This window comes from Taurulus bubalis, assembly GCF_910589615.1.
Source record: "Taurulus bubalis genome assembly, chromosome: 11".
Classification (NCBI taxonomy): Eukaryota; Metazoa; Chordata; class Actinopteri; order Perciformes; family Cottidae; genus Taurulus; species Taurulus bubalis.
The window spans coordinates 23,188,957-23,212,654 of NC_136599.1; the positions used below are offsets into that span (position 1 = coordinate 23,188,957).

Genomic DNA, 23,698 nt, shown 5'->3' on the forward strand with positions numbered 1-23,698 from the left:
AGCTATTTTTCGATTAACCAAGATCTTGATGGAATGCAACGCAACTGTAATTAAGCATTGCGTGTAAAGTGTTGGACCACAAACAAAACAAAAAGGTTATAAAGGACGACTCTTTTGTTTGTATAAGTACATATTTTAACCATCCTCCGTAATAAACTGCTAATCGTACCCATTCACTTAACCTAAAATAGCCTGTAATAGCATCGTCAGCAGCAACAGTCCGTCAGTTGGCTCCTGATAGGTCTCCCGATGGCCTACTTTAGTCCGGGCCATGCCCGGTCTGCACATGACCCCTCCCCAGTGAAGGACAGAGGTGAGGGAGCGTAGAGGTCAGAGTCTGTGTCTGATTCCCCCTCTGCTATGAAGGGTCTGACCCTGGCACAGAGTGAAGGTCCGGCTGCGGCCTCAATCCCTGCTCCGGCTCCGGAGCCTGCGAAGAAAGAGGGCCCAAAGAAGTCCTCCTTGGCCTGGGAGATGCTGAAGCCGCTGAAGGAGCGCTCCAGCTCCTCGTGGTCGACGGACGGGATGGACAGGGACGTGTCGCTCTCCACGGCGGCGGTGTCCTGCTGACATCCCCTGTGGCGCCTCCTGCTCCGGGAGCTGCTCTCTCTGCCGCTGACACCAGGACCGGAGGAGGGCCGGTCATGGACCGGAGCAGGCGGAGGCGGGAGGCGGAACAGGGTGGGCGAGTGATCGCCGCTGCCGCCGACCGGCGAGGGTGTGTTGGCCACGCTGCTGTTCCAAGTGGGCTGGCTGAGGGGGTGCTGCCGCTGGTGCTGCCAGGAGGTAGAGGGGCGGCTGTGGCTGCCAGAGGGGGTGCCCACCGATCTGGACACGTACTGACCCAGCAAAGGATCTTTCTTTTCCAGAGACCCATCCGAGCACGGAACAGCAGCCGCCGAGCACGTCTGCAACTCCTTCTCCTCCTTCACCTCCTCCTCGCCCTCCTTCTCCAGCTTGCACTCCTCCGGGCTGTGGTAAGGCGGGGCCGGATACGGCTCCTTGGAGTTGAAAAAGGCCTCGGTTTCCGAACGAGGGATGCGCATGCGCTGCACATACACGTTGACCAGGAAATCCAGTTTCCTGTCCATGCAGATCACCTGAAGGGAGAAAGAAAAACACACACAATGTAGAAACAGTGTTCCCCAAACGTGACCCAATCCATGCTGCGGTTAGACCCCCCTTGAGGAAACTTTCATACCTGCTTTTCCACTTTGACAATACGTCCCATCATGCTCGGGTCATCGGAAACTTCTCCCTCAGCTTTAGGACCTTTACCAACTATCTGGTCAACTCTAGCATTTAGAGAAAATGTATATCTGAGATTTAAAAACAAACACTCCGTTCCGCCACATGGGTTTCAATTTAAGTTCATGATGCCAAAAATTATAGTGAAGTACCGTTTCATGAAAATTAGAGAAGGAAAGCATGTCGACGATACTCATCAAGCCACAAGTATGTTTGGAGTGAATGAATGGCGGCCTACGTTTCTTGCGAAAGTAGCGATTTCAGGTTGACGGTGTGGACGCATGCATCATGAGATCAGGAGACAAAGAGTGACTAGAGGGGGGATATTTTGTCTCGGGGCCAAAATGCATCACTTGGCATGCTTTTGTTGCGCTTCATGCTTCATTTCCATTGCATCCTGCTGGGGGAGCTGTACTTTTGTCTCTCCAATGTGAGAGCAAGCATCTAGCACTGTCAAACCCCTGTTGAGTGGGGCCACGTGACACGGCTCATTAACATTCAGTGAGAAAAGCGGCGGGATGTCTCGCCTTTTTTGTAGTTGTTGGCCTTTTCTCGACAGCAGCTGATCTAACGCGACATAAGAGCTAAAGCGGCTGCACAACATCCTCCGAATGTTGCACTCCTGTCTTGATGCTGTTTAATATGAAAATGTTAAACTCTATCTCAGCATGAGTCATCTGGCTAAATAAGACAGGTCCAGTGGCTTTAACTCAAAAGGGGTTCTGTCGATCAAAATAATAAGGTAGCATGTAACTGCTTCAATATTTGGGCTGTGGTGTAAAGAGAATAATGCTGGTAAAATGGTCATTCTAGGGGTGCAGTCTATTAACCTAACCTAGGGCCTTCAGTGGACTTCTTATGGCGAGGTGTTGATGGGGCAGGGGGCCCCACAATCATATCTATCCTGGCAAGGCACACAGAGACGATATGAGCGCAATGCAAAATGAAGCAACGTTGGGAATCACATCGTCTATGGAGAACACGTGTCAATATATTCCACACACACACACAAGACAAACGGTGAGTCTGACTTGCTTCGTCGGATGAAGAGTGCATGTATTTCACTGTTGGAATATATTCATTCTACAGGTTAGACCTTTAGAGGGATCAAAATGTCAGGAGCTAACCCGTGGGAGGTCAAACAATACGATTGTACATCAATGTTGGATCTAAAATGATTTTGTGACCAAGCTGAAGGAGTGAATAAAGAAATGTTACACACACACACACACAACACTGGGATTTGAATACAACACATGTCGCCGGACAAAATGGAACAGGCGAATCAATGACTTGTGTGTCACGACATGTTTGTATCCAGCGAAAACCAACAACACGAAATGACTGAATCATCACCGCTGTTACACTAAATTCAAACTGATTGTGAAACCAAAAGGAATGAGCTGAAGAAGCGTCCTCCGTTTCCAGCCTGACATTTAGACAAGCGGTGAAAGGGACACCGTTGGTTCCCTCTGAGACGACCTGGAAACGAGCGCGGGTCAGATTTAAACTGCAATCGACTGGATAGCCAACGTTCACTTGCCTGGACTGCAGGTTCTTGATGCGAGACAGCATGTCCAGGTGACCTGCTGAGTACTGCTCGATCACATCCATGACGTCATAAGGCCGCAAGCTCTCTTTGAACCTCCGCTTTGACACCAGAAACTTCATGATGCTGAGGGAGGACACATTGTTGTTTTAGGCATGAGGAAGCACAGGCGTCACTAATAACATGAGGTGTCCCATTCAGCCATGACCAGCATGCACATGCACCACAACCCTCAAACTGAAGCAGCTAAATGGGATTTAGCTTTCATTCCTATTTTTTTTTACACCTTTTCCTACTGTGAAAAATGTCAAATGCCTTCCGTCAAAAAGGCCTTTCAAAACAATTTTTAAACAGTCAATGCGGAAAACTGTTCTTTCTTCTGGGACTTGGGGGTGGCTTTCATAGTTTGACTAAATAATCTCAACCTTAGGCCCAGAGCTTTTTCCAGAGCTTTCCACCACATCTCACGGTCTTCATCAGCAGATTGCTCTTCTATACACAACCAACTCCACAGCAACTGAGAAAACTCCACCCACTAAGAATGTTCAATGTGATTGAAGTCAGTGGAGTTAAGATTATTTTGTCAAACTGCTTTGTCAGAAGTCAAGGATGAACCGTCACACTCCGACTTGTCAGAATTCTGGCCATCCTCTCTGTTGGTTATAAAAACATTGAACTAGCCAAAGTCCTTTCTGAGATCTGGGGACACAACAAAGTCCAACTTCATTTGGAGGGAAAACCAAAAGTGAGAGCTACAAGGTCAAAGTTGTTCTGTTTTGGTCATAACAAACTGTTTTGCCAGTGTTGACCAATTACTTTTCATTTTCTCTTCCGGATAAGTTTCCTGCCCTGGACTTTAATTATAAAGCTGTGTGATTGTCTGACTCCGTGCCCCATTAGACTTCTATTGAGCGATGTCACCATGTTCCCAGATCTCACCAGTAAACTTAAGTACAATGTTATTATTACGGATGAATGATGGCCAAAACAGAAGAAAAAATGCAAAGCTATCCTTGAATACTGTCACAGCTAATAAAGTATGCACCATTGATGATTAGTCATGAACACAAAACATAAGGCCGAAGGAAACATTGCAGAACCATTCAAATTGGGTGGTGAAACGAATCCTTACCAGATTGCCCGTATTGACACTCTCAGGCCTGCTGGTAGTTCTTGAGTGAGGAACTCACAGTGGCAGCTCTTATCATCGCCAATTTCCTCTCCTGGGAGGCTCGCCTCTACAGAGCAAAGACAAGAGCACTCTTAAAGCATATTTAATCTGCTTCCACACGCCCAGCGTCCACAGCAGAAGCAAAGCAGGGGCTGTTGCTTTTAGCTTTACAGAGGTGCACAATTCAATTACCAAGTTGGTTTCAAGCCAGTTAGCCAGTTAGTTTGTGAGTGTGGTGAGCAGGCTTTGCGGAACAACGGAGAAAAAAAAGAAAATAACTTGGTGCAGAATTGAAGGATAGTGCTGATGGGATAAAGCTTTACCGAACCCTTTAATGACAAGTGCTCGCTTCCCACCACCAATTACAGTCTAGATTAGCGTTGTAATCTATGGATTTTGAAACGTATTGCATACAGGTAAAAGGAGTCAAGACCTAATCGCGGTCTAACAGAAATTGGAAGAGGTTCTGGCAGGGAAAGTGAGAGGTCTCTTCATGCAACATAAAGCGGGCCTTTGGGGCATTTTGGTCTCTGGGTCAATGTTTTGATTATCTCAGCACCACTTGACTTGAACCCACAATCGACTCCGATGTAGATAAATACTATCATCATCTTTATTGTGAATCCTAATATTCATACATGCGTGTTCTCAGCTAGTATCATGCTTCAGTCATCGTTGAATAAGAAAACTCATGAGAAAATCTAAATTAAAAAGGGTTCATGTCAAGTTAACAAATCCCAGCAGATTTCAACATGCAGGCTTCTCAGACCGGTGTAGCTGACTTTTTATTTTGAGTATTTCCCCCATAAAAGCCAACCAACACAATATCCCAATGTCTTACTTATTAAACCTTCAATTGCTGCAAAGAGAGAGGAGAGAGGAGAGACATGGGGAAAGATTTGTTATGGAGTGTAACAGGATGACCATGGCAGACAAATCGATTCCAAACATGGAACAAGTGGAGGACACAGCATGATTTCTGGTTCATGTTTGAAAAGGCTGGACTCTCTGCTCTGACATGTGCACGTACCAAACTGCATAGATTATAAAGTGTATGTAACTCAGGTGCTAGAATGTACAGCTGTAGGCTTCACAGAGTGTGTCACAGTCTAAAGTGAAGACATGTTGTGTTAAGAGACCTGGCTAAGAAAGAGACCTGGTTAACTCTTCAGTCTAAAGTCTTCATCCTGCATTTCAATCAGCACTTTAACATGCCATGAAGCGGCGGAAGAAAAAAACAGCAACCAATCAAAATTGGTTCAAGTAGTTTGACAAAAAGGCAAAGAAGCAGCGACGTAGAGAAGTCTGTTTGTCGACGGCATCATGGTGGCCCTGGATGACATGCGGATGCTGTTGGTCTGTCGAGCAACGAGTGATGCTGGACAGCAACATCTGGATGTTGCTGTCCAGTGAACAACGGACCTTTGTCTCCCCGGCACATATAGCAACAGTGGTGTCTTCCTCGTATGTTTGAATGCATACAGGAGGAATCACGGCACATATAGCAACAGTTGGCACGATGAGATAAGATAGGCTTAATTGTAAATCAATTAAGTGCCATCAACTCCGCCTTCTAAAAACACACAGCTGGAGAGATCTATCTATCTGTTTCAGGAAGAAAGCCATTAAGCGTATTCCCCCCAGAGGAAATGCAGAGCTATTCCTTTAAACAGCTGCAAACTGTTTAAAGTGTTTCGTGAAGGCTTGAATGCTGTCTGAGAGACTTTCCATCTCAACGTGAATGCAATTATACAGCAAATAGATCACTTATTGGACTGCGAACGATTGGAAAATCAAGAAGACAAGAAGTAACACTCATTATGCTGCACCGTGTGGAGCTCCCTCACCCTCGGAGTTTTGCCGCGAGGCGCTGCCCCTGGACCTGAAGGAGTGCTTTGGCCCTCGGTTCTTCTCGTTGAAGCTCCAGCTCTTGGCGACTTTGCTGGGACTCGCCTCGGCCCCTTCCTCCGGCCCTGGGGAATGGACTTTCCCCTTGGCCATGGGAGCCTTGGAGGGACTGGGGAACACCTTGTCCTTCAGGCTGGCCTTCCGGCTTGAGGGGGGAATTGTAACCAATTTAGTTAATTTTTTTCTACAGCGTCATTTAATTTAGGCACACAGCTATCTGTAACTAAATGCCTTCATCCTACTGCTGTGTTGCTGAGTGTAATCTTGGGAATTTGACGAATTCAGCACTGATGTGATAGTGAGTCTTACCTCTGCAGAAACGCAAAAAGGGCAATGTCCTACAGCAGAAGGAGCCACGGCCACATACCAACATAGTGGAGCATTCGGTGGGTCGGGCAAGCAGCAGGGAGCTACGAGCAAGCATGCACGGGAAGCAGCGAGACAGCGCACGCCTCAAAAAGGAAGAGGCTGTATGCAAAAAAAGTGAACACAAATCGTGCAATATAATTCACCATCGTAATGATACGCGGGAATCGGTTAAAGGAAACGCATTAGGCAGGATGCACCTCGCCTGCTGAACAGAAGTGCTGATTAGGGGGGTGAAAAAGAGAAAAGGGCAGCAAGCAAATCAACAGCATGAAGTCATTACTACACTGAAAACCATAAATCAACTGTGACAGGGCGATAAACAAGGATGTATATCTGGGGTTTTTTACAGAGAGAAACGTAAAAGATGTGGGTAAATTAGCTCTCTCGTGTCGACATCACTGACAGAACTTCACTATGTATGAAGCCATGTCAGAATCTATTTTTCACTAAGTGACATACAATTCAAAACACCTCCTTTTCCTGGGATTCCTCTACCTTTCCTTGTGTTTAATTAATGAGGGAGAGGAACAGAGGTAGGAAGGGAAGGACACCCACAGACTTGCAGTGCACACTATACCTAATATTTCTCGGACAGCACCCGCAAAGTCTGTCTTTGTGTGCATGTTCACTACTGGAGTGGCGGGCAGTAGAGGAGACACAAACAGATAAAGTAGCAGTGGATACAAAACAGCAGTGTGTGCCATACTGTGATGCAAGTAACACTTTCATTAATGTGCAACCAGTCGCATATCATAAATGATGTAGAATGATTTGAAGTGCCCACTAGTATTTTTCTTATGAAGTTTTGTTTAAAAAAAAATCATAATCATTCAAAACAAAAATATGCAAATGGTTTACGAAGTCATGATAAAGTGTTACCACATTGTCAATGATTACACTTGTTTCTTTGGGTGGAAAAAACAATGTGATCAAAATTAAGCAATGCTCGTTAAGTGTTCTAAATCACTTTCCCCCCCGAGGTGGTGCTGAGAGCTAGAGCGTCAAAGAGCAGCTCGCTGGGTGGAGACTTCAGGGAGCGGCAGTGAGGCCAACGTCAGCTGATCTTTGAGCACCATGTGAGCAAATGCAGCATAACCGTTCTTGAAGGAGGCGCTTAACACACACACACACACACACACACACACACACACACACTCCCCCAAGAAGAGTGCCTCGGCAGCAGCTAAGAGCAGATTTGAAGAGAAGCCAACGGGGAGGTGAAGAGAGATGAGAACCGATCAGATCACAGACCTGGGAGAGGTTTCCATTTGAGACTCCTTCCTGTGAGGAGAGAGGACACCAGCTGTGACACGGTGCAAGTCGGCCATGTTGTTACACTGCATTGTCGTAATAGACACGTTGTCGCGCTGTCAAGATGCTCATTGTTGAGTCATGCAGCTGGATGGTAAAAGCTGTGCTGCTGCAAATTCAAATAATACACAGGAGGAGGCAAAACAATGATGTAATCCAAAATGGGCACTTAAGTCAATAGATATGGATGTGTATTTAAATAACAACTTATTTGACCTTGCAATAAGCTTGTTGGCCAATTGGGGGCAGTAGAAACAAGCTGTTGATTAGCTTTTAGATATTTCGGTCTTGCTAAATGCTCTACTCTGTTCACCAGTTTCACTGTGACTTATTGCTGTTATTATTGCCTGTTAATAATTGGGATCATATTTATTATTGTAGCTTTTTTTGCCACTTGGGGGCAGCAGAAAGCAACTGCTTTGAAATATTTTAGTCCCCTCCAAATCTTGAGAAATAAATTCAAGTCTTAATGTTATTATAACCTCTTAATAATTGGGATCATATTGATTAGTTTAGCTTTAATATGGATTTCAAACTATTTTTCTTTTTTCAAATCTGTCTTTTCTATTCCGAGATTATTGCTTCACGAGTAACATTTATTATCTCGAATACGAGCGTCCCAAACGCATCATCATGAGATCATCATCATCATCCTCCTCCTCATGAGATCATCATCATCCTCCTCCTCCTCATGAGATCATCATCATGATCAGCATCATCCGTTTTGCCGCCGTCATGTTTATACCTGAATGACTTGCCCTTGAGATTCCTCAGCAGGTCCAGCTGATTCAGAGGTGGAATAAGTCTGGGAAAAGACAAAGAGCATTTCTGTCAAGTCACTTTCACCAAGTCAGTATTGGAAGGTTAGAGCGTGCCGCCGGGCACTTGAAAACTAATTCCATTTAGTTTGGCAGTCATCTATTCTGCTGGTCATCACCTTTTCACCTCAAATTACTACTGGAATGAAACCGGACATGAAGCCGTTCCCAGATGAGGAAGACGAGCGTTCTACTTCCAGACGCATCAAAAAGGCAGAACTCTGCACTGATGAAAGCCGAGCGCGGGCAGCTTATTTGCTGATTCGAACAGTTGGACTCATGAATGCGTGGCGGATTTTACAAAGTAGCCGGTGGCAGTTTGTCTTTTGAAGAGCATTTCAAAGAGCCGCCGGTGTCCCTGCCAATACGGCAGCCGCATCCACGGTAAAATGAACGAGGGAGTTTGCAATACAATGAGACGAGGACGCCCTGCAGGATTTCTACTCAGCTTCCCAGTTTTAGGAGAGATGGCAGAATGTGATATGGGAAAACAGTTGCATTTATCGAATGGGTAAATAGTGCAGGGCCCTGTGCGGACAGCTTCATGGCGTACCTGTACATTGGGACAGCTACAGTCTGCTCGTAGAAATCCCAAGTGTACAGCAGATCTGTGCGGGAAAGGTTGGTGGCATAAAACCTCCACATAGCCTGTATGGAGAAATACAAAAAATAAAATACATGTTTTATTTTTTGTCAGGAGTACAAAACAGAAGTCTGAATAAAATAAAATAAAATATATATACCTGGATGAGACCTGCTGCAGGGTTACGCCTCTTCTCAAAATGTTTCTGCCTGTGTTGCTCTTGGACTTTGAGGGCAAAGCCAGACCCCAGGATGCCCTGTGCAGAGTCAGTGTGACACGAGCAGTGATCAGTTACCTTTAGTGACCTCTGCTGGCCAGGAGTCGGAATTGCAACAACTCCCTCGGCATCTTGTAGAACTATTCCAGAGCCGAGAGCAGTGAACAAATCCTACAAACAGTTCTACGTAATATCACAGATCAATACAAATGTGAGAGTAAGTGCTGGCGAAAGTGGCAAAAACTCTTTCCCGTTTATAGAGCGTTGATACAGCAATCCACTTTTCTTTTTTATGTGTGTGATCGACTGAACAGGTCAACTCAAAATGTCTGCTGTGAAAACGGTCTGCTACAACTTTTCAGGACCAAGGACAACACATACATGTATTAACTTCATCTTCACTCTTCACTGCTTTAATGGTTTAAAATAATAATGAATGCATTTTAATGCATCAGTCAATGTTTTGTTTTGGGGGGCTGCCACTTGGTGGCAGTGCAGCAAGCTGTGGACACTAAACAGTAGACCATCGCATTACACCACCCACCCACTACACTACACCACCCACCCACTACACCACACCACCCACCCACTATACTACACCACCCACCCACTACACCACCCACCCACTACACTACACCACCCACCGACTAGACTACACCACACACCCACTATACTACACCACCCACCCACTACACTACACCACCCACCGACTAGACTACACCACCCACTACACCACCCACCCACTACACCACCCACCCACTACACCACCCACCCACTACACTACACCACCCACCCACTACACTACACCACACCACACACTACACTACACCACACCACACACCCACTACACTACACCACCCACCCATTACACCACACCACCCACTACACTACACCACACCACCCACCCACTACACTACACCACCCACCCACTACACTACACCACACCACACACTACACTACACCACCCATTACACCACACCACCCACTACACTACACCACACCACCCACCCACTACACCACACACCCACTACACCACACACACACTACACCACACCACCCACCCACTACACTACACCACGCACCCACTACACCACACACCCACTACACTACACAACACACCCACTACACCACACCACCCACCCACTACACTACACAACACACCCACTACACCACACACCCACTACACTACACCACACACCCACTACACTACACCACCCACTACACTACACCACCCACCCACTACACCACACACCCACTACACTACACCACACACCCACTACACTACACAACACACCCACTACACCACACCACACCACGCACCCACTACACTACACCACACACCCACTACACTACACCACCCACTACACTACACCACCCACCCACTACACCACACACCCACTACACTACACAACACACCCACTATACTACACCACACACCCACTATACTACACAACACACCCACTATACTACACCACACACCCACTATACTACACAACACACCCACTATACTACACCACACACCCACTATACTACACAACACACCCACTATACTACACCACCCACTACACTACACAACACACCCACTATACTACACAACACACCCACTATACTACACCACCCACTACACTACACAACACACCCACTATACTACACAACACACCCACTATACTACACCACACACCCACTATACTACACAACACACCCACTATACTACACCACCCACTACACTACACAACACACCCACTATACTACACAACACACCCACTATACTACACCACCCACTACACTACACAACACACCCACTATACTACACAACACACCCACTATACTACACCACCCACTATACTACACCACACACCCACTATACTACACAACACACCCACTACACAACACAACCACTATACTACACAACACACCCACTACACAACACAACCACTATACTACACAACACACCCACTACACAACACACCCACTGTACTACACCACACACCCACTAGACTACACCACACACTCACTACACTACACACACACTAGACTACACCACACACCCACTACACTACACACACACTAGACTACACCACACACCCACTAGACTACACCACACACCACTACACACACACTACACCACACACCCACTATACTACACTACACACCCACAAAACCACAAACCACATACACTATACTACACCACACACCCACTAGACTATACCCCACTACACCACACTCCCACTAGACTATACCCCACTACACCACACACCCGCTATACAACACACCCACTACACTACACTACACACCCACTATACTACACCACACACCCACTATGCTACACCACACCACACACCCACTACACTACACACCCACTATACTACACCACACACCCACTATGCTACACCACACCACACACCCACTAGACTACACCCCCACTACACTACACTACACACCCACTATACTACACTACACACCCACTAGACTACACTACACACCCACTATACTACACTACACACCCACTATACTACACTACACACCCACTATACTACACACCCACTACACTGCACACCCACTACACCACCCACCCACTAGACTATACCCCACTACAACACACACCCACTACACTGCACACCCACTACACCACCCACCCACTATACTACACACCCACTACACCACCCACCCACTATACTACACACCCACTACACCACACACCCACTATACTACACACCCACTACACCACACTACACCCACTATACTACAACACACACCCACTACACTACACACCCACTATACTACACCCACTACACTACACACCCACTATACTACACCACACACCCACTAGACTACACACCCACTAGACTACACCACACCCACTTCCCTACATGACACATTCTGGTGGATCTTCCATGGCGAAACGTGATGCTATAAACATGATTGGACTGGACTCTTTCTGGTGCAGACACCATGATTGATAGAGACTTAATGAACACAAAAGAAAGCGCAATAAGCATTTTAAGCGTACTCTCATGCCGACAACACTGGATTCAAAGTACCCCTCAAAATCCCTCCTACTTACAGCAGGAAGAGCAAAGAAGGCCACCCCGATCATGCTGAATGTGGCTGCCAGCAAGCGTCCATTCCAGGTCTTGGGAACCTTATCACCATAACCGATGGTGGTGAGCGTGATCTGAAGAAAATAAAGTCACTCCTTTATTCAAGTGGTGTGGTACATGTTGCAGATTTTTGGAGTGGAAGCAAACTAGAAATAAAATTAGTAGCATAACATCACACAATGTTTTCTCTTTGACTACTATAATATGGATAGTGTAGACTCTTTTGTTTTAATTTTGGGGTAAGTCTTACCAGTCCCCACCAAAGAGCATCAGCATAGGTCTCAAACTCCTCATTTGACTCCTTTTCCACGGAGTAGACCAGGAATGAAGCCAGGATGAGACACAGGAAGCCTATGTACCACGCCGTGATGAGCTCCTACAGGGAAAACCAATACAATGAACATCAGGGAATCTAAAGTAATAAAGTGTCATCTAGGATGCCTTGCAAAGTGGGGAAAATTGGTTTTCAAAGAGAAATGGCTTTTCTGTAATAATATCGGACATGATTATGTGAGTCTGTGGCAAACCAAGTACTTCATGAACGTCTTTATTTCCCTCAACACATGCTGCACCCCTCACCTCTCTCCCTCTCCCTCTCCCTCTCACCACATCACACACAAACACATAGTTGCACGTTATCCAAAGCTTAGCATATAAAATGAATGACTGCAAAGAAATATCTCTGCATGACAGAGTCTCTCGAAGGAAGCTATTTGCCACTAAAGTAGCACAGTGGACAGTAAAGCACTTTTAGTTTAAAACCATGGTTTAAAACCTGTGTCTTCACATGGCAGCCCGTTTTTCTTTTTTATGCCACCCAAGGACATCATTTCCACTGGGATGTCACCCTCACTTTACAAAGTCCTGTGTTGGCCTCTCAGGCAGCACACAGGCTGCTAAAGCTTATTAGGATTGCTGAGGTTGTATACAGCCTGAGAGGAAGTGCTTCCATTTTTCTGGGTAAAGAACATTTTAATTATTCTCCTTAAAAGATGCTGCAAGTGGACATAAATCAAAGAGAAGACAGTAAAGGATAAGTAAGATTGTAGTTCCAACCTCATTTATTATATTAGGCATTCTCTGTTATGCTACCATTATTATGTAAAGCATGATAATTCAATTTTGAATTTTTTTTATCCGTGCCTGCTAAAGTTTCAGTGTACTTATTTCGAGCTATGGTTTTAAACCTCTGATCTAAACAATTGAGAAAAGTGTTTCAGCGAAGGAGCGCGCAGCTCTTCTTAAAAACATAAAAGATGCCACCTTGCTGTGGGCGTACACTACGGATCCGAGCAGCTTCCAGGTGCCTCCGCGGCGATCCATGCGCAGCATGCGCAGGATCTGCAGGAATCTCAGACTCCTGATGGCCGAGGTGGCAAACACATTGCCCTGAGATCCAGCGGCCAGCACGGACACCGAGGCGATCAGCACCATGATGTCTGCAGAGAGGAAGAGAGCGAAACACAATCGTAGAGCTCCACGCGCGCTGGGAAGCAGGCGAAGTCAGACATGGTTGATCAAATCAGACCCATTTAACTTGCTGAGTGCAAAAGTTGTTCCAAGCACTTTAAAGGGTCAAATTGAGTTTTCTACGGCTGCAAATTTCTTTTCACCTTGTATTACTCACATATTCAAACCCTCCAGCATTTGAAGAAGAAAAGAATGGTAAAAACAGTGTTATTGTCTTTAGTGAGAGGGTGCAAGGCGAGAGAAGTGACTCAAGCCTTCGCGATTTTTCTCACCTATGACACAGAAAGGCTTTCTGGCGAATTTTAGCCTCCCACTCCATCCTCTGTACCGACAGCAGCAGCCAGCGGCCCATATCCTCACAATGTACTCCACCCCAAACACCACGATGGTCACAATTTCCTGTGGGACAAAGCCAAATCGGTGGAGTTAACCCTGTGACGGGAACGTATAGTGTGCAGTGTCGGTTTACAGCAAATTAAATTGTACCTACCAGAATGTACAAGGCACTCTCAGAGCTATTTTTGAACTCTCTGATGGTGGCAAAGACCGAAAGTATGAGACAGGAGAAGACCAGGAGGAAGCTGGAAGAGACAGGCGAACAAAAACAGCTTTTGTTAAATATATACGTATATATTTTTTATTCCAAGGTATATGTCACTGACTACATTTGTCTGATCCTGTTTTCCCTTCATCAGGGAAGAAGACTGCGGTCAAGTGAGCCTCCACCCGCCTAGTGAGCCGCCGCTTGAAAATTCAAAAAGGTACAAAAGCAGATCCTTATGACTATACTACTAGCAGGTCTAAATTAAAATTCCAATGGATTCTTGTTCAGGCTGACCTGTGCTATGCCCATGTTTATTGCCATGAGATATGACTGTACAGTTTTGGAAAAAAGTGAATGCAAAGTCTGATCAAAAGACATAATGATATTCATAATTTCATAATTGTCCAATATTCAAAACAGCTATATATGACTCCTGTCCTTTTGGGGGTTTTCCATGCGTCTCGTGTCCCCTGTTCGTGTCTGTAAGTGTGTGCGTGTGTGTGTGTGTGTGTTTGTGTGTGTGTGTTCGTGTGTGTCTGCCGTGGGCGTGGCTTACAGCACCTGGGCTCATCCCCACATCATCTCCAGGACCTGTCATCTCATCAAATCCTTCCTTTTCCATGGCAATAAACATGGACATAGCAGAGGTCAGCCTGGAGAATATTGGGGAATTATTAATATCATAATTTCATTTGAGCTTGGTTTCTCTGCGCTGTACAAGCTCATGTGATAACCGAATCAGCGTTATGTCTTTCAGAAACAATGTTCCAGTCCATCTGGATCAACCTCAGACCTCCATCAACAGCTATCATTTAGGGATATTTCCTTGGTTTCCAAAACAAGTAGTGGTAAAACTCTAGAATAAAAGCAAAATGATAGATCTGCATTGCTAGAAGCCATTAGAGCTGAACCAATGCTGTGCGGTATTTCTACATTAGATTTAATACCCAGCTGTGGTGATGCATGCGGTAATATACCATGAAGACCGATTGCCGATCTGCTCATCCATTTCTAAAGCTTAAGAGGGTACGATTGGGGACTGAATGAATAATTGGGAGTGGAAATAAAACAAACTGCAGAAACAGCTGCAGCTCAGTTGGGGTGAGGAAAAAGAGAAGAGGAAAAAAGTCCTGAAAGAAGAAATGAAGGCAGGGGAGCAGGTGGCATGAGGTACATGTTCAGCACGACTATGATTTTTCTTGAACGAATTGAAAAAAAACGTTTTTTAATGGAGTGCAGGAAGTCCAACCACATAGTGAGTAAAGAAGGAGTAACATCAGCTGAGAGCCAGTTCTTATGCGGCAGAAGGAGAGTATTCACTAGCTGTGCCAGTCCGTATAGCTCCTCCCTGCAGTGACCTCCTCCTACAGTCTGAATAAGTTGTGTGTGTTCAGCCTTTTCAACATAGGATGGGAGGTGATTAAAGTGTTAAGACCTGAACAATAGACCAACATCTCAGGTGGAAATATGTTCAACGATCAATAAAACAGTGATTTTTTTAAATAGAAAAGTGATGGCGGATGGTTTAAAGTAGACGGCTGCGATTTGGAAGAAAGATCTAATCTGCAGCCACGCCTCCAGAAGACGGGCTGAGAGCATCAGGGCGAGCGCTCGACTGGATGCAACATAACACGTGATTTGAAGAGGAAGAGGCACGGCAGGGCTCGACCTGAGGGTCTTTCTTCAGAGACGATGTACTGGAAGGAATCCAAGGGCATGAGCTGGAGAGTGCCTGGAGAAACCCAATACTGGGACGATGCCGGATGTTAAAAGAGGCAACTAACAATTATCACAGTAGAGATACTGTCAGCAAGTATCTCATCCCGAGCACAGGAGGAGGTGTTGCACATTAAAGCTCACACATTTTGCCAATTTACAGTATGAGACGAGTGAGATACTCCGGTTCATTTAAAGCCAGTCGGCAATCTTCTTCAAAAACATTTGTTGTTATAGTTCCTGAAATCAATAAATGAAGTGCTCAACAAAAAACATCCAGAATAACCCGTCCAAACATTTGATTCGCTTCCATCTTTGTCAGTGTTGCCGACTTTTTTGCTAGATTTAGCGACTTTCGTGAGCTAGTGCCTCTAGCTTCTTTCAATGGCTCCATTTTGGTCTCCACCAACTCCTGAGAAAGAAAGGTTTGCTGCCTGCTTTGAAGCAAAGCTGATGAATGCAGAGAATCCTGACCCCACCCAAAAAAAGTACAAACTGGAAACAATGAGATGAAAAAGAGGTGAAGGCCCCGTGGAGCTGAAGGGAACTGCAGAGATGGATGATACGTTTCTGTGAGTTCGTCAATCCCAGTGACACCTTCCCATTACGCTTTGTCATTTCATCCATTATTAATAATCAGAAATCTGGATCTGTGCAGCTTTAAAATCGTAGAAGAGGGGCCGTCATGGTCAAGAACAATTATTCTCTGTGCCATCTTCCTTCTGGACTGAATCTGGTATTGTCAGCGCGTTCACAGCGAGGACTACACTTGGCCCATTTCATCAAATCATTACAAATCTTAATATGAGTTCTAGTAAGATCCTAATGGTTGGCACTTCTGACTTCAGGCCCTCCCAGATGGTAGAAATCTAGACTGATTCAGCTTAAATTAATGTGTGTGATATGTTCAGCAGATGTCATTTTTCTCTGACAAAGACACCAGATGCATTTCTTCAAGTCTTAATCTTGGTGTTATTTACTGGGGGACTCCTCTGAATCTTCCCTTTCAACTCAAAGTCCTCAAGTCTTGAGTGTAACTTCAGAATAAATATGGCCACCACACGTGTCATTTTTCACATGATCTACCATGACAGGCAAGTTCATCACAAGCTTTTATGATTCGTCATCCTTCATCATACTCTTATCAATTCTCTCTGGATTCCCTTGATGTAATACCTGTATTTTTATTTTACCAGAACTGCAGCTCATCTCATTTCCCTTTTTCTGCTGCCGCAGTTTCTGTTATCAAACTCTTGGCAGCGGCCGCTGGCCGTCAGCCAACCGGGATGAAGCGACAGGGATCAATGGTATGTGTAGCAGATCCACGGACGAGCTCATTCTTCATCGGAAAGACAACAAAAAGCCAAGTGAGCACACTTGATCCAGGTCATTCTCTTTTACTTCTATTGTGTGTGTGTGTGTTTTTTTTTTTACATCACCAGTGGCTTTTAGGACAGTCTGCAGCTTATTGGTTTAGTATGTAAACCTGTTGAAAGTCATCGCTGGTATATTGAAATTACAGTCAGTAGAGATCTTGTCAGATTCAATTAACAACAATGTATTATTCAAAGCAAGGTTTAGTTTTCTCCTGTCAAGGTTACTCAGAGTTGCATTCTTTTTCTGACAGGGTGCTCTTGTACCAGTGGGCATATACTGCATATATCCTCCATATTTACCAGGAATGATGTTAAACACAAATTCCTCTCTGGTTCTCATTAGCACCCGCTTGGTGTTCAACTCCTCCTGCGAGGAGGAGTGACGCTGCAAGTGACGTGTGCACAGTCTGCACATCTTCTCACTGACAGCCCTTTGACCCGTCACATTGGACTTGTCATTTCACCATCTGACCGACAGTTTTATGTAGCGACACTGGAAACACATCCGTAAACAGGACTTCTTGGTTTGAATTCACGATTCCACAGTGATTGTTATCTCTTGTAGTCCGTCTGCAGATCTCTTTTATCCCTTAAATGCATCACACCACAGTCACCACAAGAAGGACGTTGTGGACAAAGAAGCTGGCTCGCTGCAGGTCTAAGTGGATATCGGTTCATGCAACTTTCCCGACCCGCCCTTGCCAAGCTCATTCAGTACCTCATACAAATATGCATTTTCTATTTTTGTGTTCAATGCGAGTAGAACAATCCTTCACAGAAGCCTATATACGGACATTAAAAGGTACACAAAGTATTAAAGACAGCAGTGTTTTTATATATACACCAGTGTGTTGTTGATGCTTTGAAATAGTAGTTGAAATTGTACAGTACTTGTATGTGTATAATTCTGTTGCAAGAATGCCATCTTGAAAAAGGATTGTGAGGTTTTGATTGTGGGGTTTGATCTTCCCCGGGGTCTCCTACCAGTTGGACGTGCCTGGAAAACCTCTAATGGAGGCGTCCAGGAGGCATCCTGACTAGATGCCCGAACCACCTCAGCTGACTCCTTTCGACACGAAGGAGCAGCGACTCGACTCCAAGCTCCCTCCTGATGTCCGAGCTCCTTACCCTATCTCTAAGGGTGAGCCCGGCCACCCTGCGGAGGAAGCTCATTTCGGCCGCTTGTATCCGAGATCTCGTTCTTTCGGTCACGACCCAGAGTTCGTGACCATAGGTGAGGGTTGGAACGTAGACCGACCAGTAAATGGAGAGCTTCGCCTTCCGGCTCAGCTCCTCTTCACCAGGACGGACCGGTACAGCGCCTGTTTTACAGCTGCAGCCGCACCGATCCGCCTGTCGATCTCCCGCTCCACCTTACCCTCACTCGTGAACAAGACCCCGAGTTGCTTGAACTCCTTCGCTTGGGGTAGGCAGTTTGTCCCCACCTGGAGGGAGCAATCCACCGGTTTCCGGCAGAGCACCATGGCCTCAGATTTGGAGGTGCTAACTCTCAACCCTACCGCTTCACACTCGGCTGCAAAACGCCCCAGCGAATGCTGGAGGGATTATATCTCCCGGCTGGCCTTGGAACGCCTCGGGATCCCCCAGAATGAGCTGGAAAGTGTTGCGGGTGAGAGGGAAGCCTGGGCCGGCCTGCTGGACCTGCTGCCACCGCGACCCGACCCCGGATAAGCGGTTGATAATGGATGGATGAGATCTTGACACGGGAATGAGATGTTTGTCTCCAAGGTTCTGTGACAAGCTTGTTAGAAATGACTGACTTGAAATAAACTAATACCGTTATATTTTCAGACTTATTATTTTCCACATTACTACCAAACGTTTTCATTCTATTGCGCCAATAATAGAAGAATCAGTTAATTCTGATTTGACATATGGATGTTTCAACTACTAATAAGGTAACATTCAGACACTACATGCAACACACACACACACACACACACACACGTTGCCAGAGAGGTCCAGACGACATCACTGAGAACGTGATCAATCAAGAGGAGGAGGGGGGCTGTTGTTGGAAGCAGAAAAGCCTGCATTTCTTCCTGAGCTGCAGATAAAGAAACATCGATTCTCCCCCTCAGCACTACATGGCCGACCCAGACACACTCATCACGCTAAAATTAGACTGCGACGAACTAGAGGAGAGCAAATGAGGAACGGGGCTCTTTCACCGGGATATGGTACCAATAGAGCCATGTGTGTGCTCGCACTGCGGCGTCCACCCTGTGGGCTCCTCAAGGGACGTTTGAGGGTGGCACTCGTCTTGATACTGACACTACAGTGAGCTAGCTATCTGCCATCAGCGTGCTCCCTTTTGTTCTGTCTCTGCTCCAACATCAGTTAAAGGGGAGAAACTCAGTGGGCAACAGTCAAGGATATTCCTCCGGAATCCCAAATCTTGTCAATGCAGCATGCTGTGACTTGGTTTGAACGTTTAGAATTTAGACAGGGAAAAGGTGAGGTAAAAAAAAATGCTTTTTACAGCAAAGGCTTCATCCAACAGCCCACTGTCAGAACAGTTACAGCGTGTCTCTGGTCTTTGTTCACACAAATTCTGTGAGGAGGGACAATTTACATTACATTTTCATTTATATTACATTTCATTTAGCTGACGCTTTTATCCAAAGCGACTTACAATAAGTGCAATTCCACCATGAGTACAAACTCAGAACAACAAGTTCAACTACAAAGTGCTATCAGTAAGTGCCATCTAAGTGCTACTAAAGTGCTACGGTGCTACCTTCCTTATTCAAGGTGTAGTCGAAAAAGATGCGTTTTTAGTTTGCGACGGAAAATGTAGAGACTTTCTGCTGTCCTGATGTCAATGGGGAGCTCATTCCACCATTGAGGAGCCAGGACAGCTTATACACAATAAAAAGGCTTTTAATTTGTCGGGTTCCTGTCTCCAGCTACAGCTCGGCCTCCTGTACGGATCCATCCAAGAGAGCGATACAGAGACCGGGACTCTGATTTATCTTCTCTAATGTGGCTTCAATAGGAGCCTCATTACTGCCCTCTTGCAGAAAGCACCAGATGAAATTGAAAGGCCTCCGCAGCTGTGAGATGACGAAAACGTCTCAGTTTTGCACCAAAGTGGGACGAGGAACTACCACTGGAAAAGACGGCAAAGAGACTCGGGCTAACAGAGTTTTTTTTACAAAACAATCGATTGGTTGAAAAACAATATGAATGTTCTGTCAAACTTTAAAGTGATTCAGAGGGACAGAATGGGGACACGTTCCAGTTATTCACTATTCTGCTGAGCTGGCCGGCTGAAGACAAACTGGCACGGGACAGTTAGCAGACAGGTGCTGGCTGCCAAGCCGCCGAGATGTGATCGCGTGGTCTCTTTTTCGGAGAAGAGGTGCTGATGGGAGGTGGAAGTTTGAATGTGGAGTCCTGTAGTTGGATTACGGATAGAAACGGATTGTGATCCCACTGTTATTTTTTATGAAAAGACCCAGAAAGTGTAATGGACATTTTGATATTTAATACGGTTGTCCCCTCATGATGTTCACACGAGAATGCACCCTCGCTCGATTTGACACCCTAAGGGCCTTTGCTGCTGCACTTGGCCTGCCGTCGAATAGTATTTTTGTTTTAGCATACTGAATAAAATGACCCTTTTTGACAATGTGACCACAGCCCACGTCTGATAGCAGTCAGTGTATGGCTAAACTTAAGATAAATGTTGCTGTAAAACTGACATTACTGAGTCTCTTTGACTCTTTTCCACTTGTGCGCTACTGGTAAGCTATGTTGCATTTATTTTCATCCTGTTGATACTTCTTTTCTTTCAAAGAAAAAGGCTCCAATAAACCAACGGTACTTCCCTAAAGGGTTGGAGGAGACCAAACCTAGAGCTAAAAGGAGCATGACCTGGACCCACAATCATATGATGGACAAAATGTTGCTCCATATCTGCTAGACGTGCAAATAAGCCACTGTTTAAGTTCACCTATAAAAGGTGATATTATGTCGGATGTCTTGTGTTTACAACCCGTATCTGCCCTCCCAAGTGGTTGCATGAAGAATGGAAGAGGGATCCCTCTTGCTTTCCTTCCCCCACCCCCATTCTTTTATTTTAAACATTCATGTACCTTCTGAATCCTAACTAAACATGACAACATAAGGGGCACACAAGGGGTGTAAGGGTCTCTTGGTCTCACACAGCCAGATGCGTAGACTAGAGACGGCGTGACAGGGAGCATTCTGATGTAGGCGCTCATGTTCCACACATTGATCGTTCACACGTTGCACTACAGGCCGAGGGACAAAACACCTGCCTAACATTTAAGGAGGAAACCCGGTCGAATCGAAAGGCTCATTGTTGGCTGTGTAGTTTTTTTTTTCTGGAGCAGAGAAAAGCTGGAGAACAAATGAGAAAGGGGAGAGATCCGACTGAATTCGGCTCATGATAGTTTTATAAATCAGCTGGCTGGAAGTTAAATGAAGCGAAATGGCTATGAATAATGTACAGAACAGACTAGTGTAATGGAGGCGGATGCTCTTCTGAGAGCTGGATGGCAGAGGGTGAACTTTGCATGGAAGGGCCGGGTTGTACACTAACTCGCAGCTCGCTTTCCACCGGATTCTGAGTCGAGCAGCACACCATGCTATACCGACCCTGTTCTAACCCGGACTGCTTGGTGTAGCTCAGCACAAGAAGTGTAAAGAAGGAGTTTTAGCAGGCCGTTATAGTATTCAGTTAATATTTCAAAAGTACCAGGCCTGTGTCTGTGTGTGTGTGTGTCTGTGTGTGTGTGTGTGTGTGTGTGTGTGTGTGCGCGCCTCATAGGGAGTCAATATGCTGTGCACAGGGAATTCCTGACTGCCATGGCGTTTCAGCCTGTCACTAACAAGCGTAGGAAGGGTTCATGGCTCCAAGTGTGGATATCTCGGCCTGGGCTTCTTTTTCTCCCAAACTTTATGGAAGTGCATCACAAAATGTGCTGCAGCACCCCCCCCCCCCCCCCCCCCCTTTTTTTAATGTGTAACATGTGGCTGTTTTTCTCAAAAGATTGTATACTTGGTGACCTCACCAGAGGTCACCGACCTACATTATTCATGAAGTCAAAGCGATCATGTTCGAACTCCAAGCAGCTCACAGACACGCAGGCTTTCTGGTCTGTAGTATCCAGAACCCCTCCTCCCGGAGCCGGGCTGCAACGTTAACTAGCGGAAGCGCCGACTCGGCGCGGAGCTGTCCACAGGGCCGCGGTGCTGAAACCCCAGACTCGCTGCCGCAACACAAGGGAACTCCGTCTCCACGAGTGAAACAACGTCGCGCGCGGTGTGACATGACACGAGCACGAGCTGCAAGACGCGCAGAGTTAAAGCGAGAGTTCTGCAGGTGAAGTGAAGTGACCGCCTCTCCTTTAATCGGGCTGAATGTAGCAGCATGACCACGCTTAACCCTTTAGTGCGCCATCTGAGCATCATCAGCGCAAAACGAGGCACACAACCCGCAAAACTCCACAGCAGACCCCCCCCCCCAAAAAAAATCCCTAACCCAAAAGGCCACGGTGCCAAAATCAACATGCTTAGCCCGACCGTCCACTTACACGTAAGCGTGGTAGATGAACGCCCATCCCCGCGGTCTCTCCAGCGCATTGTACAGGAAATTCTGCAGTTTCCGATAGCTGGCGTTTTTTTTCGACGGTCTGGGTCTCCCGGCGGAGATGCTGGATCTCGGTCTGCAGAGGATGCTGCTCCGCTTGGTGCTCTCCGAGCCCGCAATGAGTAGCGCCGCATCCCTCCCGGACTCGGGGGCGCCGGGGTCCAGCCCAACGAAGCCGACCCGGTGCTTCCTCTCCTCGGCTTGAGTTGGGTAGACCCCGCCGTTCAGAGACTTCTGCACCATCCTAAAGTCGAGAGGACTCTCACGAGGAGTTGCCCGTGTCCTTGCCGCCGCGGGGATGCATCACCGGTGCTGAGAGGGGAGTGTGCTGGTGTGTGTGTGTGTGCTGGTGTGTGTGTGTGTGCTGGTGTGGCGAATGCGGTCTGATGATCGGATGATCGGATGACCCCCCCCCCCCCCCCCCCCCGTGGAAAACCAATTGCGATAACCATGCGAAAACTGCACGGCAGCTCCTTTTACCTTATTCCCTTTCCGGCCGATTCACAGACACGACAAGGAGAGGAAATGCAAAGGATTCTTTTTTCTCTCACTCCAGTCTCATCCCGTTGGCATCAGCAATTCAGAAGCTATCTGCAATCACTGAATGGCCCATGAATGCAAAGTTAAACTGACAGATGCAACCAGCCTTCTTCTAAAGCCATGACATATGGTCTGC

At 46.3% G+C, this 23,698-nt stretch overlaps 1 protein-coding gene across 3 annotated transcripts; it reads right to left on the bottom strand.

Annotated features, from left to right (window-relative positions):
- Window positions 1-254: 254 nt before the first annotated feature.
- On the bottom strand, window positions 255-23,265 carry LOC306744003 (potassium voltage-gated channel subfamily KQT member 2-like; the record flags this gene model as incomplete). 3 transcript variants are annotated; one of them, XM_079226560.1, is made up of 18 exons in its annotated part: window positions 255-1,100; window positions 1,202-1,295; window positions 2,084-2,152; window positions 2,792-2,923; window positions 3,930-4,059; window positions 5,134-5,172; window positions 5,816-6,021; window positions 6,823-6,876; window positions 7,497-7,526; window positions 8,302-8,361; window positions 8,928-9,022; window positions 9,118-9,213; window positions 12,239-12,349; window positions 12,526-12,651; window positions 13,539-13,714; window positions 14,018-14,144; window positions 14,236-14,326; window positions 22,967-23,265. In XM_079226560.1, 18 exons carry the CDS (start codon window positions 23,263-23,265, stop codon window positions 255-257), a joined length of 2,781 nt encoding a protein of 926 aa, XP_079082686.1. The 3 variants fall into 3 exon arrangements, with proteins under 3 accessions (XP_079082686.1, XP_079082688.1, XP_079082687.1); XM_079226562.1 differs by lacking the exons at window positions 2,084-2,152; window positions 5,134-5,172 and adding an exon at window positions 4,810-4,827 and having other exon boundaries at window positions 3,930-4,035; XM_079226561.1 differs by lacking the exons at window positions 2,084-2,152; window positions 5,134-5,172 and adding an exon at window positions 4,810-4,827.
- Between the last annotated feature and the right edge of the window lie 433 nt (window positions 23,266-23,698).